Here is a 14,713-nt window from a genome sequence, read left to right as displayed (position 1 = left end):
CTGAACGCAAATTTCGCTCCTTTTTATTATTTTAAATACATTTGCGTCAAGAATGCATTTGTACGAATCATAAATTTTTGACTGTTGGTTTAACATAAATTTATTTATTCATAACTGTTCCTATTGTGACATCGCCAAGAAGTCAACGTCAAAATAATTTGTCAATTTAATGCTCCTTATTGCCACAAGAGGCTCAGAATCGACAGTGGTGGCATGCCGGGTTCTGCACCCTTTGAGAATCCTATTAGAATACAAAATGAATGATAAAAATTTTCAGCGCTGCTGCTTCTTCTTGCCACACGTGCTGTGAGGCAGACTCACCTAAATAGAGGACCATTGGTACAAAGCCCCAGTGGAATGTGGTTTGAACGAGGTCCACAACGACTCCCAAACGCTCTTTAGCACCCTCGGAAAGAACCATTTCTTTTTTGTTTCTGATGTGAAATGCGAAAATCGAATGTTCCGTATTATGAAATATGCCTTTGAAGCGAGTTGCTGACTGAGAGAAACCAAGTGTTGGTAAACGTGTGTTTCTGTGCAAATAAGATATATGTATGTATCGTTTACACAGCTGTTCAAAAAAAAATTAAACAAAATTTTATAAGTTGATGGGGACTAATTTTTATTCTAGCAGCATATAATACAATGCCTGCCTTTCTCGAAAAATATATAAATTATACATGTTAACTACATTACCAGTCACCTTGGTATATTGCAAGAGAATGTAGCCTAAAAGGTAAACAAAGCAACAGCATTGCCAGATATCACAATGAAATCGCATGTTCTGCCTAGAGATGGGCGCGTGTTGAATTGTGTTACTTCAGCACAAATACTAAAAAATATATCTTTAATTAATCAATATTTCAAAAGCTTTTGAATGCCATTTGCAAAGGACAAGTATATCTTGCAAAGGACAAGTATATCTTGGCATATTTTCACAATGCACTTCGTGATTCGTGCTGATTCGTGTTTCGTCTTTGTCTCCCGCGGACACGCACTCCGCCCTAGTTCTTTTCCACTGCAGCCCTGTCAGACGGTGTCAGCTGCACGCTAGAGAATTTTATTTGCTTTTTATTTGTTAACGCATTTAAATATTTTCAACGCAGAACACTCGGAACTGCATAATAGAGGAGACGTCGACGGACGGAGCAACGCAAAAATACTTTAAATTAACTCACACACACAAAGTAAGTGATTAGAAATTATCGGTGACTTTCACGCTGACATTTCCAACACACAAAAGAAATGAAAAGAGTGAAAAATCAATTTCGTATTATGTAAGGTCTGCTAAAAAACCGAAAATTGTTTGCGTTTACAGATTAAAATTGCTGCAACGGACCATGAAAACAACTAATGTCGCATTGTACGCATTTCGTTTAACCTTCAGTCAGGTGAGCAATTCGCACTCAAATCGAGGAAACAAAAAGTGATTGCAAAAAAATGCAAATTAAGCGGAAATTAGAGAAAACCTAAAATTTCCCAAGCACGTTTCGGAAAGTCCCACACACACACTAGACAAACACACACACACCCACAACAATGGAGCTCAAAGTGGGCGATTTGTGCGAGGAATGCTTGCAGCGGGGCTTAAATCACAAGCTGCGCTATTTCTACGTAAGCATGGAGGATCAGCTGCTCAAGTGTGAATCCCACCAGTGCCTCTGGCCACACAATGATCTCGTCTCCTCCTCCGACGACGAAGAAGAACAAGAGGAGGATGTCAATAGTGATGCAGATGACTTTATAAAGACCCTGATCCAACAGCTAGGACCAAAAACGGACCTAGCTTCAGATTGCTACAGTGAATCTCTACCGGATTTAGGCCAGTCCAGCTCGAATAACCAAAATCCTCCTGCCTGGAACAGTATTGACGAAAAGCAAACTGATCAACTTGAAACTGCAATCGCAACAGTAAAAAATTCCATGGCAGGTTTTCTGACTGAATCCAGCTGCAAAACGGAAGTCTTAAGCGGGAATCCCAAAGAGGAATCGCCCAGCTGTAAAGTGCAGCAAGCTGCACGAAGCCCAGGAAATAGTCAACAAGAAGCAGCAACAACTACTTGCCACATACCCTTCACCATTTCCATAGGAGATGCAGTGCTGTATTCCCAAACGGAGCAAGTTGCTCCAAATCCAGAGAATAAGCAACAAGTTGCAGCAGCAACAATTTGCGAATCCGGCAACATTCCCTACACCAGTACCACAGGCAATGTACAAATAAAGACTGACGACGCACCCAAGCCGAATCCCTTCCAGCTGATGCCTAAAAAGGCATCGATTGCTGTGCGCAAACAACTGACAGCATCCGCACCCGCACCTGCACCCGCATCCGCATCTGCAACAGCATCCTCTAAAGCCTTCAGCCAGGAGTTTCTCAATGCGTTGAAGCGTTCGCCGGAAAAGCCGAGCATTCGTCGTCGGGCAAGTCAGGGACGCACGCGGCGCCCGAGTGCTGCGTCCGAAGGCGGAGGTGTCTCTCGACCAGCAGGTGCCCAGCTGAGCACGCTGATGGTGAAGCAGACGATGGAACGCATCGAAGCTGCCAGCAGAGAGAAGATGAAGATCGAAACGGAACTAAATAATAAACGATGCCAATTCTAATCGGAAACACTTTGGAATTGTTTGGGTATTTTTTTTTACATATAATTTCGAAATAAATTCGCATATGTATCAAAAATTTGCTGGTGCGCAGAATGAAAACAAATGCGGTTTATTTATAAAAAAAAAAACAAAAATGAAATATATTATGTATTTTTGTGAGCGGCACGCGTCCAGCGCATGATGAGCAATGGTCGAATGAACTCACAAAAGAACGAGCAAAATGACAGAGCGAGAGAGAGAGAGATGATGGCCTCGTATCAAGAGTTGGTGTGCGTCAGAGAAAGGAGATGCGCAGATCACAGATCTATCGCCGAAGGAGAGCGAAAAGGGAACACGGGTCAAAGCAAGTGGATCAAGATAAGCTGTGAATTTATGTCAACTGAGCACAGTGTGGCCAGCAGCATTTAAAATGCGCTAAATTCCTTAAGGACTTGATGCGTAAATGTCATATCATTGTCTATCTGAAATTTTACAATTACATTTTTTGTGTTGTGACAAAATTGAAAACTGCGTGAGTAAAATTTTAAGCATTTCCAGTTCAATATTATATTATTAAAATCAATAATAATAATTCAACAAATTATTGATGGTAAAAAAGCAGAAGCTGAACATTAGACTCTAATCCTATTAAGATTGTGTCACGTATCAAGGAATTATACTTATGAATGAATCGTTTAACCAGAAGATCCGGCCCACTGTGCTAAATTGACGTCACACGCCGCGCGTTTCCAAGTTTTTGCGCCGTTATCATGTTCATTGGAATGCCAATTTTGATTAGTCTAATTGGACAGACAACAACAACAACAATAAAACCACCTTAACAAATACAGTTAAGAAATGGGAAACGTTTGACGGCCAATATTATGAAATATATACACACAAGCACACATATTTATACATTGGGTGTTACAAGTTCAACAACATTGCGAATACTTGATACGAAGTGATAATTTGTTAATCAGTTGAATGAACGTGGGAATTGTGTGTGGCGTTTGTGTTTGTTAAGTGTGTGTTGCGATTTTAGCAGTCAATTGAACTGACGTCATTTCGTTGCCAGTTGCCAAATTGAACACTGCGCAGTAGAAACCAGAAGCCGGCAAACGGACATTTGGGCCATTGGCCAACAAAATGCTGCCCATTTGCCAATTTAAAAATAGACCAGTCTAATAGACTGATAAGGCGCCACCGTTGCGCTTACCTGTTTTCGCAATATTAAATTTTATTATTTTTGTTATCTATTTTGCAGGCACCGCCGCTGTCCGCGCAGGCCTCGACGCACAGCAGCCATGCGTTTAGTGGCCGCTCGTCGTCGTCGCCCAATCGGGTGGTGACCCGCTCCGCAACTATGTTGGCCGTGTTCGGGATTGCCCTCTCCTCGTTTAGCCTGAAGCAGCTATTGGCCAACAAGAACACCAAGCACAATGCTCTGCGCAAGCTTTAAAGCCAAACAAGACGACAACGTTGACTAGGAGCCATTTGGAGCCATGTCCTGTGTAGATGCCACACATTCTCAGTTCCCTCATTCTCAGTTCTCTCATTCTCATTCCCATTCTCATCGTAGTGTATATTTGTTTTAAGTTAAGTCATCAGCCAAAAAAAAAATGCACTCACAGAACACAGCACAGAAAGGCATGGCTCGAGGGAGGGAGAGCAGAAGAGATGGAATGGAATCCTAAACACAATACATATTTTGAGAAGTGTATCTATTTAATATGTGTATATATTTTCTTGTTCACACACACAGACACACACACACATGAATGCAACGGTTGCGCAATGCCAACAAAAAAGGAATACAAATTGTGATAGTTAATTGTGTACTAATGATCATAATGATGATGATACTAATACTGTTGAAGATGATGATGGAGTTATAATTGAAGAGCATCCTAAGTTGGCGTTATGTCTCTTTAGTTTTATATATATGTGTTAACAAGTCGCAATATATACATATATAAATATATGTACAAGAATATATATATATATATTTTTAGTTATTCAAATTCTAAATTTAAACATGCAAAGAAACGACTAAGTTGAAATTCATTATTATCATTATAATAACAAAAGCAAACGTGGGATAGTAAATGTTGCCAAACTATGGGCTGCAATTGTGCGCAGCAGTATCCAACAAATGTATTAGTTTTAATTAAATCAAATACGATTTTAAATAAAAGCATTATCAAAATTAGTCCTTGTCTGCTTTAATTCTTAAACTTATTATTATCATCAGAACACTTTAACTATAACAGTTTCCATATTAAATACGGCTAATCTAATATTTCACTTATAAAGCACTTTATAAATTACTTTCATAAAAAGGCACTCTAATTCGAAATGATATTAATAAAAAACACAGCCAGACACAGTCAGTTGCTGACGTAATTATGATCCAAATGCGTTATATCTATAATCTCTATAAATTCACAGCCCACCAGCTGCTCCACCTGCTCAGTCTGCTCTTCATTATCCACGTGCTCAACAACGTGGTCCTTCTCCTCCTCCTCCTCCTCCAGCTGCAGCTGCAGTCGCTCCGTGGCATCCCAGTGCTGGAGTGTCCGCTGCGATGGTAGTGGATAGCGCCGCTGGAGCAACATGTTGTAAACAGGTGGACAGTTCGCATATAGCTCGTAAGACTCCCTCAGATCTCGCTGGGGCCAAACAATGCGTTTGCCACTCTGCAACTTTTGTATTTGGGCCGTCGAAAAGGTGGTCCTCAGATGATTAAACAATTGGTCATATCGCTCATTGGACTTGGACAATTGCTCTTGCAGCTTGCTTATGGTCGCCACATCCTTCTCTGCGGTGATCTTCATTTTGAAATTCTCACGCCTCAGAGTCGTACTGCAACAACGCAATTGGAATTCAGTTTCTATTTAAATAAATATCTATCAGGAATACAAACTTTTCATCCTCTAACTCTGTGAGGTAGTCCTCGGCATCGACCATCACCTGCACGATTTCCTCAGCTGGCTGGCTGGCATCTGTGTCATCATCAGCGATTTCATCCTGTGCCTGATCTTCATCGTATTCCGTTAGAAGCGCATCCACAATTTGTTTCCGCTTCGCTTTATCTGCCCACGTTTCTGTTGGCTGATCCTCGTCGTAATCCCGATCAATGCCATCGCTGATGTTTTGGTGCACGCTGGGCACAGAGCCGGGCTTCAGTTTTAGTGGGCGTGGCTTGCTGTAGACGCCCAGCTCGTAGGGCAAATCCCTTTCAAAGTCGCCGGCCTGAAAGTGATCCACGCATATCTTTTCCAATTTTGTGTCTATTGTGTCTGGGCGCCGGCAGAAGCGCACCCATTTAGCACATAATTTGGCATCTTGGGGAAATGAAAAGTAACGGTTTCGAGATTTTGGCTTTGTACAATCTGCAACAGCGCAAGTCATTTTCAAACGGACCTTTAAAGCCAAATTCAATCAAAAGGAGCAAAACTGACGTCACTTAAGTGAACGAGTCTTGTACAATGCACAAATCAACTAGTTCCCTTTAAGACTGCTTATCGAACTAGTTGCTCGAAAAGGAACTATTAAACTAAATCGGAAATAGGAAATGACAATTAACATTAAATTAATGAATAGAAAATGCGAGCACTATTTTTGGCATTTATATTAATAAACAAATTAATATGTAAACAATTTTAAATTATATATACAACTTTACTGATTCGTACGTGAACGAAACTTTTGAACCACAACCTGCCATCACTTGCTGAGCAGTGTTGCAAAAGATGCGCGTGTGGCACATCAAAAACATATGAAAAAAAGTAAGTCATACAAATAAATGGGTGACGTGCCTGGTGCCAACTCGGAATATTATTGTTATTTGTAAACTGAAGAAGGAAAAAAGGGTAAAAGCCCAGAAGTTGGCAACAAATGCGCTAAGTAGAGCAGCAGCACTAGCAGCCACAGCAGCTGGAAGCAAAAGCAAACACCAAAAACAAACAACAAAAAAAACAACAAAATAATGGGCATAAACGTCAGCAGAAATGCCGACTTGGCGTCAAATGAATGGCTTCAGCGTTTTGTGGGGCGCCACCACATAGCGCACGATGACGAGGCCTACTGGAACGGACTGCTCAACTACAACATTGTGATGCCGGAGAACAGGTAGGCAATAATTAACAACAAATACGTCAGCAAAGTGGATAGTTAACAATATTCATTTATAGCCAGGATCAGCTCAGCTTGGACTCGCGCTTGGAGACGCTGTGTCAATCGTTTATTGGCCACAATCTGAAGACGGGCAATTTTGGCTCGCTGGTGACAGTATTTCTGGAGAAGGCGTCGGAACTGCTGTCGCTTTCCGATCAGGAGAGCAACATGCATGTGTGGCAAACGTTCAATGCACTCTTCATCATACGCACCCTGATCAAATACATCAATGAGACGGGCTCCGAGTTTCAGCTGCTGCAGCATTTCGAGGCAATGCCCAGCGCCGAGCTGCTCAAAGCAGCAGAGGAACAGCAGCAGCACCAGCCACCGGAAATGGCGAGCATTGCCATTGAGGCCAGCGAACATCAGACGCCGCTGGCAGCTATCATTGTGGATGGGGCCAAGTTTGAGACGTTCATCGATGCGCTGGTCAATCTGATTGTCGTCATACCCGTCAAGGAGTTTACCTACCATCTGCATCTGGAGTCGGTCAATACGCTGATCACGCTGCTCTCCGTGCATCTCTTCGCCCAGCAGCTGCAGCACCAGCAGCAGCAGCCGCAGCCGCCGCCCACAGATAAATCGATTGTCTTTCGCACCATTTACAAGTGCCAGCATGCGAATGTGCTGATGTCGGCGCTGCTGCATTTTGTGGCACGCATGGTCGAGGTACCGCACACCATGTTCGGCTCCACTTCGGCGGGCTCTTTTGTCTTCGGCATTGCGGAATCGCTGCTCTCGATTCTGACGTTTCGCAAGCAGCAGGATGTGCTGAAGACGAGCAACGCCACCGGCGAGGAACTGTCGCAGCAGTTTCGCAACCATTATCCGTTGGCCAATCAAAGTCTGCTGCTCATCCTGATATTGACTAATCATTGCACCGCTCAGGATAATGCATACCGGGCGAGCTTGTTTGGTTGCGCCGATTCCAAGGACTCGCCCAAACAAGCCAACGGCGCCGTCTCCTTTCAGATCGACTTCTCCGCCGTCTACGAGACGCTGTGTCGCATTGTGACCATCGATCAGGCGACGCTGCTGCTCTACCTGCTGCTGCATCGGAACGAGCGCTTCTATCGGTTCGTGATGCAACAGCCGGATCTGGAACAACTGGTCATACCCATTCTGCAGACGCTGTACAATGCGCCCGACAGCAATTCCCATCACATCTACATGTCGCTCATCGTCCTGCTCATCCTCAGCGAGGACGAGGGCTTCAACAAGAATGTGCACACAATCGTAAGTTCGCTTGCTATTCTCATATATAGCATAAATATATATATATCAATAAAATGCTTGCCTTTGCAGCTGCTGAAGAACATCAGTTGGTATACGGAGCGCACGATATCGGAGATATCGCTGGGCGGTATCCTGATACTGATCGTCATACGGACCATTCAGTACAACATGCTGAAGATGCGCGACAAGTATCTGCACACCAATTGCCTGGCTGCACTGGCCAACATGTCCGGCCACTTCCGTGCCCTGCACCCGTATGTGGCACAGCGTCTAGTGTCGCTCTTTGAGACGCTGGCGCGCAAGCATACGCGGTTGGATGCCCAGCTCAAGGAGCCGGCGGATAGTGCAGTGTTTGTGAATGTATCGACGACGCCCGAGGACATGATGCAGGATCTGACTGTACTGGAGGAGGTGCTGCGCATGGTACTGGAAATCCTAAACTCCTGCCTAACGAATCAACTTGTCTACTGTCCCAATTTGGTCTATACGCTTCTCTACAAGCGCAGCGTCTTCGAGGGCTTCCGCAGTCATCATGCGTTCCAGGATGTCATACAAAACATTGATATGGTGCGTATGCCATATATATATATATATCTATATATAATCGATATGATTTGTGCCGCAGGTGGTTGGTTTCTTCTCGTCGCGACTGCAGCGCGTGCAGGAGCAGCGTGGCGAGCTGGGTGTCAATGAGGTGCTCGAGGTGATATCAAAAGGTGCCAGCCAATGGTCCAGCGATCGCCTGCGGGTAAGTCCCATCCAATACCATTCAGATTTGTTAATAAGAATCGATTTACATTGCAGAAATTCCCCGATCTGAAGTTTAAATATGTTGAGGAGGATGCGCCCGAGGAGTTCTTCATTCCATATGTGTGGACGTTGGTCTGTAAATACGGCTGCGTCCATTTCAGCTCCGAGAGCATTAAGAGCATTACTACGGATATTGCCTGCTAATATTAGCCACACCCTCCCCCACCCCCGACGCCCTACCGGCCACCTTTCTTCTGCTCCTCGCTGGAAACGATTTGCTTTTTTTCCCCTTTCACCTAATCCACTAGAATTGAAGCCAAAATGGTCAAAAACATAAGCAGCAATTATAGCAAACGTTGACGTGTTACTGATATCCACATATAAATCGATGAGCTAATTTTAATACCTTAAACTAGGCTGCAGAGCAAAACAGTTAAGATTAAACGCAATACATAATAGAATATCATATTTTGCTACCGCTAAGTAACAAATCAAAGTTGAGGAAAAGTTAAGCTCCAAATGCCTATCAAACGATTATACTAATCAACAAAGACAACAAAATCGATAATATATATAAAAACATATATATATATATAATAAATTAAAGCAAATTAATATATATATATCAATAAATATATATATATATATATTTACATTGTGTATGTTAGTTATAATAATTATATTATTGTATTTAGCAACTGAAAAAGATCGATAAATTAAACGGCAATTAAAGTTGATGAAATTGCCAAGTATTTTTCCACTCTATTTAGATATGGGTGTCGAAGATAATTAAGTTAATATTGTTAATATTCCTATCAGTTGTACTTACCCCAAGATAAAACCCCTACGCTTGTTGCTGGGGGCTTTTTTGTTTCTCATTTTTTCTTTATCTTGAAAGTATCACGTTTAGTTGCTTACTAAATATGTATTTAGGGGGGCTTTTGAGCATACAGGAAACTTACTTGCAATAACCTGTGTGCCTATTTACGACTCATTATGCATATTTGTACAATCAGCAGTAGTAAATAACAATGCATTCGTCATGTTTATTTACATGTTTTTCTCCCAATATCCACAATGGCCACATTAAACAAGCCATCAAATAACGCCGCTGACGTTGAAATACTCTTGCAAACGTGCAAACTTTGTTAAATGTTTTCAAAACAAGTTGCAAACAAACGATCTCAAACATAATCTCTTCAAAGAAATCGTTATTTTTAGGCAAATTCAAAAGCAGTCAAATATTGCGTTACACAACACTTGTCCGAACGGGGTAATTCCTCTGACAGGGTATTTTAAGGAACTTTTACGGCCAGCGTAAAAAGTTCGTTGACTTTTCGTAGTTGTCGTTGTCATCACTTAAACATAGACACAAACCCGCCCGCTTTGTGGTCGGATGACTTTAGTTTTTATTGTTGTTGTATAATTATTTGCTGCACTTTTTGCTGCTGTTGTTTGTTGTTGCAGTTTTGTGGCCACTACGTGCCTACAATAAATTAATTTCAACAGCAAAAAACATAAAGCAAAAACGCATTTGCTACTGCTGCTGTTGTTGTTGTTATTGTACAAGGCGGAAAATTTGTTATTGTGCATTTTCTTAGTTTATTTTTTTCGCCGGTTTACGCTTAGCGCATTTTAATTAATTTTCCTCTACCTTTTTTTTAAATTTGCTGCTTGTTTGGCCATTTTGCAGGTTAAAACAGTTTATTGACTTCTGTCGCCCGCATTGCCAATTGCCAAATGCCAATTGGCAATTGCCAATCAGAAATTCGAATAGCTGGCAACATTTCTTGCCCAATTCGCCACATAGAATTCGCTAGAAGCTTAGCAAAGTTCGCAACCCAATTGCGAAAACAAAAAAAAAACAAACTGCACAAAAGTCGTTGCGCATGCGCAAGTTGAAAAAAAAAGAAAAAACAAAATGAAAACAGTAAACGTTTATTAAGCTAAGCTGAGCCGAGCTTGGTTGGACTCGAACTGAACTGGGCACAAAACGTGAGCACGCCAAATATGCTCGATGCGGGGCCTGGGCCGGGGCCGGGTTGGGGGCCCCTCTCTTTTTTTTGGCGGCACTAAATTACAAATTATTGTGCAAAGTGCGCAGCATTGTGAATTAAAACAAGCAACAACAACAACAAAAACAATATTATGACATAAATATTGGCGAAACAAAATAATAGCAGAGCATATATATATGTATGTATCTATATATATATATATGTATATATATCCAAATACAGCGCCCGCATTTTGGCTGTTTTTGAGTCGGGCTCAAGTGTTGCCAGTTCGAATTTGGCTTTTTTTTATAAAACTTTATACTTAGCGGCCAAGTGTAGAAAATGTTTTTTTAATTGTACTAAAACTGCATGCAAGTTGTTGAAGTCATTAATCGAACCCGCGAATTGGCAACAATCTAATCTAAGCCTATTGGCCTTAAATTAATTATTAACGATATATGCGAAAATTAATGGGATATATGCGTAATTTCTATATCTACAAAGTATCCATAACAGACCATAGAAAATAGCTTTATTTAATTGTAAAATCAGCTTAGTTCTGGTAGTAGTTTTCGTATCAGATAAGCGGATCAAGAGAGTTCCTGGTGTACCTATACAGTTATAGTATATATATAGTTAGTTAGTCTTGTTCTTTCTAGAAATAATTTTTTCGGTTTCAGTTTTCTGCTATTGGCTTTGCTATTGCTATGTCAAATTTCGTAGCGGAAGCAAGAGCAAAATGAAAGACTGCGAAGGAAAGTAGCATTTTTAATCAAAATCATTTGAGTTGAATAGTTAACTAGATGCTATTAGCTATTGATGATTATCTTGTTTTTAAATTGATTTTTTCATTGGCATTCTTCGCCCATAAGTTATTGATGATTATCTAGTTTATAAGTTGGCTTCATTCCGTGCATTCTTCGCGCTTGAGACGGCCGTTTTGCAGCTCAACTTGGCAACACTGATCTGCTGGGCGTTGTGCTTATGACTGTAACTGGACCTGTGCCTCTTGTCTATAGGTCATTGATCCAAACAGTTGTAAACAGCTAAACAAAACATATGTATGCATGTAGGCATGTATATATGTATGGCAAAATGCCCGCACATTCATTTGTCTTGGCCCGCAGCCAGTTCAAAAATAGAGCCAGCTCTGAGGTTTGCCCTCGCTTTCGGTTTCGCCTCAAAGGCTTTGAGACTTAGACGGGGTATTTGGATAAATTATGTTTACTGCCAATCGATTTGAGATAAATTCGCACCTCTCCACTGTTTATGTTTATGTTTATTATTATTATTCATGGTCCGGTTTGACGTTTGCCATCACATAAACATAAAATGCTCTCCTCAGACGTATGACGTCTTGTAGTGGTTTACCTAGACCCAACTAGGCATCCATTGACGTTGTCTGTCCATTCATCATTGGACTCCATTGTCTGACCTTTGCAGCTATTGATCTGCTTTATTTACAATCGTTTTGTATAATTGTTGTTGTTGTTGTTGCTATAGTTGTTGTGGCTGCTGTTCGCCGATATTCGCATGAATGTCCAGTGTTATGAGAAATAACTCAACGGCATACGACTTGGGCCATTTCCAAGTGAAATCTTTGAAAGTTGCACTGGGACTGGTCTTTATTTTGTACATATGTACATATAATTGTTGTTGTTTTCCTTCATTTTTTAGCCTAGCTTCAGGCCATGCTAGAAATGAATCAAAAGCATTTGTTATTTTTTCTTCTTTTAAGTAGGCTTCGTTAATGATCTCAACATAAACAACTTGAAAACCATTTAAGTTGCTCAACTGATCTAATTATAGGTCAAAATTGCTGACTTTTTATTTGTTTATGTAGTTAAGGATTAGCTGCTAGCTAAATAATATATATTAGGCTAAATTAGTTTAGACTTAAATACTCGGCTACTAATTCAAGCTCATTGATTGCAGCTGGTTTTATGCTCGAAGTTTCTGTTGCTAGAAAAATAGTTTTTGTAGCTAACAAATTTGCTAGATTAACTGTTTGACTACGAAATAAACTTAAATATTGAATAAATTTGTCTGTCAGCTAGTAAACTTAAATATCGGAAGAAATATCAAGTTTCTTAAAATTTGTAGTCTTTGTGAATCTAACACAATTTTAGATCGATTTAAAAAGGGACTTGACAATTTTGATAGGATATCTTTTTTTTATTATTTATTTATTTAATGTGGACTTAAAATATTCAGTAATTTTAAAGAAAGGTTTAGCTAAATAAAAATTTTCAATTAGTCACATTAAATTATATAAAATTAAATTAAATAAAGGGAAGTTAATATGTTGTAAATTAAATTCATATGTAAATGTATATGAACAAATTAATAAGCGATACCCAATTTGCAAGTTAATTATTTTTATTTCTTTTCGACCATCATAATATATATATATATATATATATATATAACACCATTATTAAACTAAAATTATGTTTGAATGATTTTATATGTGGCTGTAGACTTCAGCTTTTTTCCAGATTTTTTCCTTGTAAACTTGGCTAAATATCCATGTAAATATTCATGTAAAAGTTGCAAGAACATATAATATATATCAAAATATATTTGAGAACTTTTTCTTCAACAGAGCTAAAAAGAAAACCCAAATATAAATTTGAGAAATGTGTAGATCAAATAAATACGCACAGAATTTGCTTTTCATTTTTGTTTTTCTTTTACAAAATTATTTTGTATGCTTTATTTCATCATGAATATATATATCACAATAACTTAAGAACTAGGAGAGTGTTGAACACATTTTTGAAGAACACATAAAATTGTTTGGGGGGTGCAAATATAAATGAAGCATGAAATTACTTACAACTAAAAGAATCTGTATAAATATTAAGACAAATATTGAAAGACAGTTGCTTAATGGGATCAAATATATATATGTGTGTATGTTTATATATATGTATATGTGTGTGTGTGTGAGTGTGTGTTAAAAGTAAATGCTGCCTTTAGTTCGCTAAAGGCAGGCGCCTTTGGCAACGCCGGCCAATCGGAAACGGAAACGCCGACCAGCAGTACTCCCCTTACTTCTCTCTCTCTCTCTCTCTCTCTATTTCTCTCGAGAGTGCTCGTTCTCTCACATGCCCTCGCAGGTGGCCATGCAGGATTTGTAGCTAGAGAAGTTGTTCTCGTTGCCATCGCAGCCGCCGAACTTGAACTCGACGCACTTCTTCAGCTCCGGATCGTAGCGCCAGCGTGGTATCAATGCCCGGCAGACGCCCTTGCGTGCCGGCATCATGCAGAACTGCTCCGGATGTGTGTTGCGACCCGTGTTGGCAACATCGTCCAGTGAGATGGCATCAAAGAAATCGCTCACATCATCGTACAGATCCATGGGACGTGCCTCACACGTTGCCGCCACAAGCAGCAGCAGCAGCAGCGTCACTGCTCCAATTACTTTCAGTTGACTCGGCGCACACATTGTGGTCTCCACTCTGCACTTTTACTTGTATTTGCACTTGCTCTGACGCGAGACGGGGGTGGCAACAATAATTGGTAAGTCTTCTTACTGATTTCTCTCACTTGCTCGTTTGGCTCTTCACCGTTCGACTGCCTACTGGCTACTGATTGCATTACAAGCCTCGCATTTGGTTTTATACCACGAACGTGACGTGACTTGTGACTCGCACAACTTCGATCGCTGGCCACAATTGGCTTAACGAGGCCTATGCTCTCTTTTTCTCTCTCTCTCTCTCTCCGTCAGTCTCTCTTTTAGCTTACTCTTAAGCTTATGTATTTAGAGTTGCCAGATCAGTTGAATTCATAAACTTCAAGCTTCAAACTTAGGGTAACTTTTATTTTAATTCTGTCTGTAGGTCAAGTGACTTATTCTTAGTAATTTATATATTGTGAAAATTGATTTAATTTGTTGCATACAAATTTGATAAGCTGCTCAGGTTTTTATAAAAAATAAAGTTGCTTGAAAGGCAAAAGGTTGCATA

At 40.4% G+C, this 14,713-nt stretch overlaps 6 protein-coding genes across 6 annotated transcripts; 3 read left to right on the top strand and 3 right to left on the bottom strand.

The window, feature by feature from the left end:
* Positions 1 to 82: 82 nt before the first annotated feature.
* LOC6561133 (mitochondrial import receptor subunit TOM7 homolog) lies at positions 83 to 493 on the bottom strand. Its single transcript, XM_001986877.2, has 2 exons — positions 322 to 493; positions 83 to 241 (listed from the first exon to the last, which is right to left on the bottom strand). Exons 1-2 carry the CDS (start codon positions 419 to 421, stop codon positions 177 to 179), a joined length of 165 nt encoding a protein of 54 aa, XP_001986913.1. The 5' UTR covers positions 422 to 493; the 3' UTR covers positions 83 to 176.
* Positions 494 to 999: 506 nt separating this feature from the next.
* LOC6561132 lies at positions 1,000 to 4,992 on the top strand. The gene is made up of 3 exons (XM_001986876.2): positions 1,000 to 1,187; positions 1,319 to 1,391; positions 3,848 to 4,992. Exons 2-3 carry the CDS (start codon positions 1,341 to 1,343, stop codon positions 4,040 to 4,042), a joined length of 246 nt encoding a protein of 81 aa, XP_001986912.1. The 5' UTR covers positions 1,000 to 1,187; positions 1,319 to 1,340; the 3' UTR covers positions 4,043 to 4,992.
* On the top strand, positions 1,398 to 2,730 carry LOC116805110 (flocculation protein FLO11). Its single transcript, XM_032735257.1, has one exon. The coding sequence runs from the start codon at positions 1,540 to 1,542 to the stop codon at positions 2,599 to 2,601; it is 1,062 nt and encodes a 353-aa protein (XP_032591148.1). The 5' UTR covers positions 1,398 to 1,539; the 3' UTR covers positions 2,602 to 2,730.
* LOC6560570 (52 kDa repressor of the inhibitor of the protein kinase) lies at positions 4,420 to 6,086 on the bottom strand. Its single transcript, XM_001986875.3, has 2 exons — positions 5,507 to 6,086; positions 4,420 to 5,445 (listed from the first exon to the last, which is right to left on the bottom strand). The coding sequence occupies exons 1-2, from the start codon at positions 5,992 to 5,994 to the stop codon at positions 4,971 to 4,973; spliced, it is 963 nt and encodes a 320-aa protein (XP_001986911.1). The 5' UTR covers positions 5,995 to 6,086; the 3' UTR covers positions 4,420 to 4,970.
* Positions 6,087 to 6,337: 251 nt separating this feature from the next.
* Positions 6,338 to 9,324, top strand: LOC6560569 (dymeclin). Its single transcript, XM_001986874.3, has 5 exons — positions 6,338 to 6,714; positions 6,777 to 7,995; positions 8,065 to 8,562; positions 8,621 to 8,743; positions 8,800 to 9,324. Exons 1-5 carry the CDS (start codon positions 6,572 to 6,574, stop codon positions 8,947 to 8,949), a joined length of 2,133 nt encoding a protein of 710 aa, XP_001986910.1. The 5' UTR covers positions 6,338 to 6,571; the 3' UTR covers positions 8,950 to 9,324.
* Positions 9,325 to 13,449: 4,125 nt separating this feature from the next.
* Positions 13,450 to 14,321, bottom strand: LOC6559182 (kunitz-type serine protease inhibitor bitisilin-1). The gene has a single exon (XM_001986873.3). It carries the CDS (start codon positions 14,191 to 14,193, stop codon positions 13,849 to 13,851), a length of 345 nt encoding a protein of 114 aa, XP_001986909.1. The 5' UTR covers positions 14,194 to 14,321; the 3' UTR covers positions 13,450 to 13,848.
* Positions 14,322 to 14,713: the final 392 nt, after the last annotated feature.

This window comes from Drosophila grimshawi, unplaced genomic scaffold (genome assembly GCF_018153295.1).
Source record: "Drosophila grimshawi isolate 15287-2541.00 unplaced genomic scaffold, ASM1815329v1 contig_1369, whole genome shotgun sequence".
NCBI lineage: Eukaryota > Metazoa > Arthropoda > Insecta > Diptera > Drosophilidae > Drosophila > Drosophila grimshawi.
This window is presented reverse-complemented; position numbering and strand designations above follow the sequence as displayed.

What these genes read in the sequence shown, in the direction of transcription:
- LOC6561133 (XM_001986877.2), bottom strand. Translation starts at nt 421, where the DNA reads ATGGTTCTTTCCGAGGGTGCTAAAGAGCGTTTGGGAGTCGTTGTGGAC. An exon ending in ACCAATGGTCCTCTATTTAG is followed by an intron (nt 242 to 321) that starts GTGAGTCTGCCT and finishes GTATTCTAATAG; the next exon opens with GATTCTCAAAGGGTGCAGAA.
- LOC6561132 (XM_001986876.2), top strand. Translation starts at nt 1,341, where the DNA reads ATGAAAACAACTAATGTCGCATTGTACGCATTTCGTTTAACCTTCAGT. An exon ending in TTCGTTTAACCTTCAGTCAG is followed by an intron (nt 1,392 to 3,847) that starts GTGAGCAATTCG and finishes TCTATTTTGCAG; the next exon opens with GCACCGCCGCTGTCCGCGCA.
- LOC116805110 (XM_032735257.1), top strand. Translation starts at nt 1,540, where the DNA reads ATGGAGCTCAAAGTGGGCGATTTGTGCGAGGAATGCTTGCAGCGGGGC.
- LOC6560570 (XM_001986875.3), bottom strand. Translation starts at nt 5,994, where the DNA reads ATGACTTGCGCTGTTGCAGATTGTACAAAGCCAAAATCTCGAAACCGT. An exon ending in ACAGAGTTAGAGGATGAAAA is followed by an intron (nt 5,446 to 5,506) that starts GTTTGTATTCCT and finishes GCGTTGTTGCAG; the next exon opens with TACGACTCTGAGGCGTGAGA.
- LOC6560569 (XM_001986874.3), top strand. Translation starts at nt 6,572, where the DNA reads ATGGGCATAAACGTCAGCAGAAATGCCGACTTGGCGTCAAATGAATGG. An exon ending in TCATACAAAACATTGATATG is followed by an intron (nt 8,563 to 8,620) that starts GTGCGTATGCCA and finishes TTTGTGCCGCAG; the next exon opens with GTGGTTGGTTTCTTCTCGTC. An exon ending in GGTCCAGCGATCGCCTGCGG is followed by an intron (nt 8,744 to 8,799) that starts GTAAGTCCCATC and finishes TTTACATTGCAG; the next exon opens with AAATTCCCCGATCTGAAGTT.
- LOC6559182 (XM_001986873.3), bottom strand. Translation starts at nt 14,193, where the DNA reads ATGTGTGCGCCGAGTCAACTGAAAGTAATTGGAGCAGTGACGCTGCTG.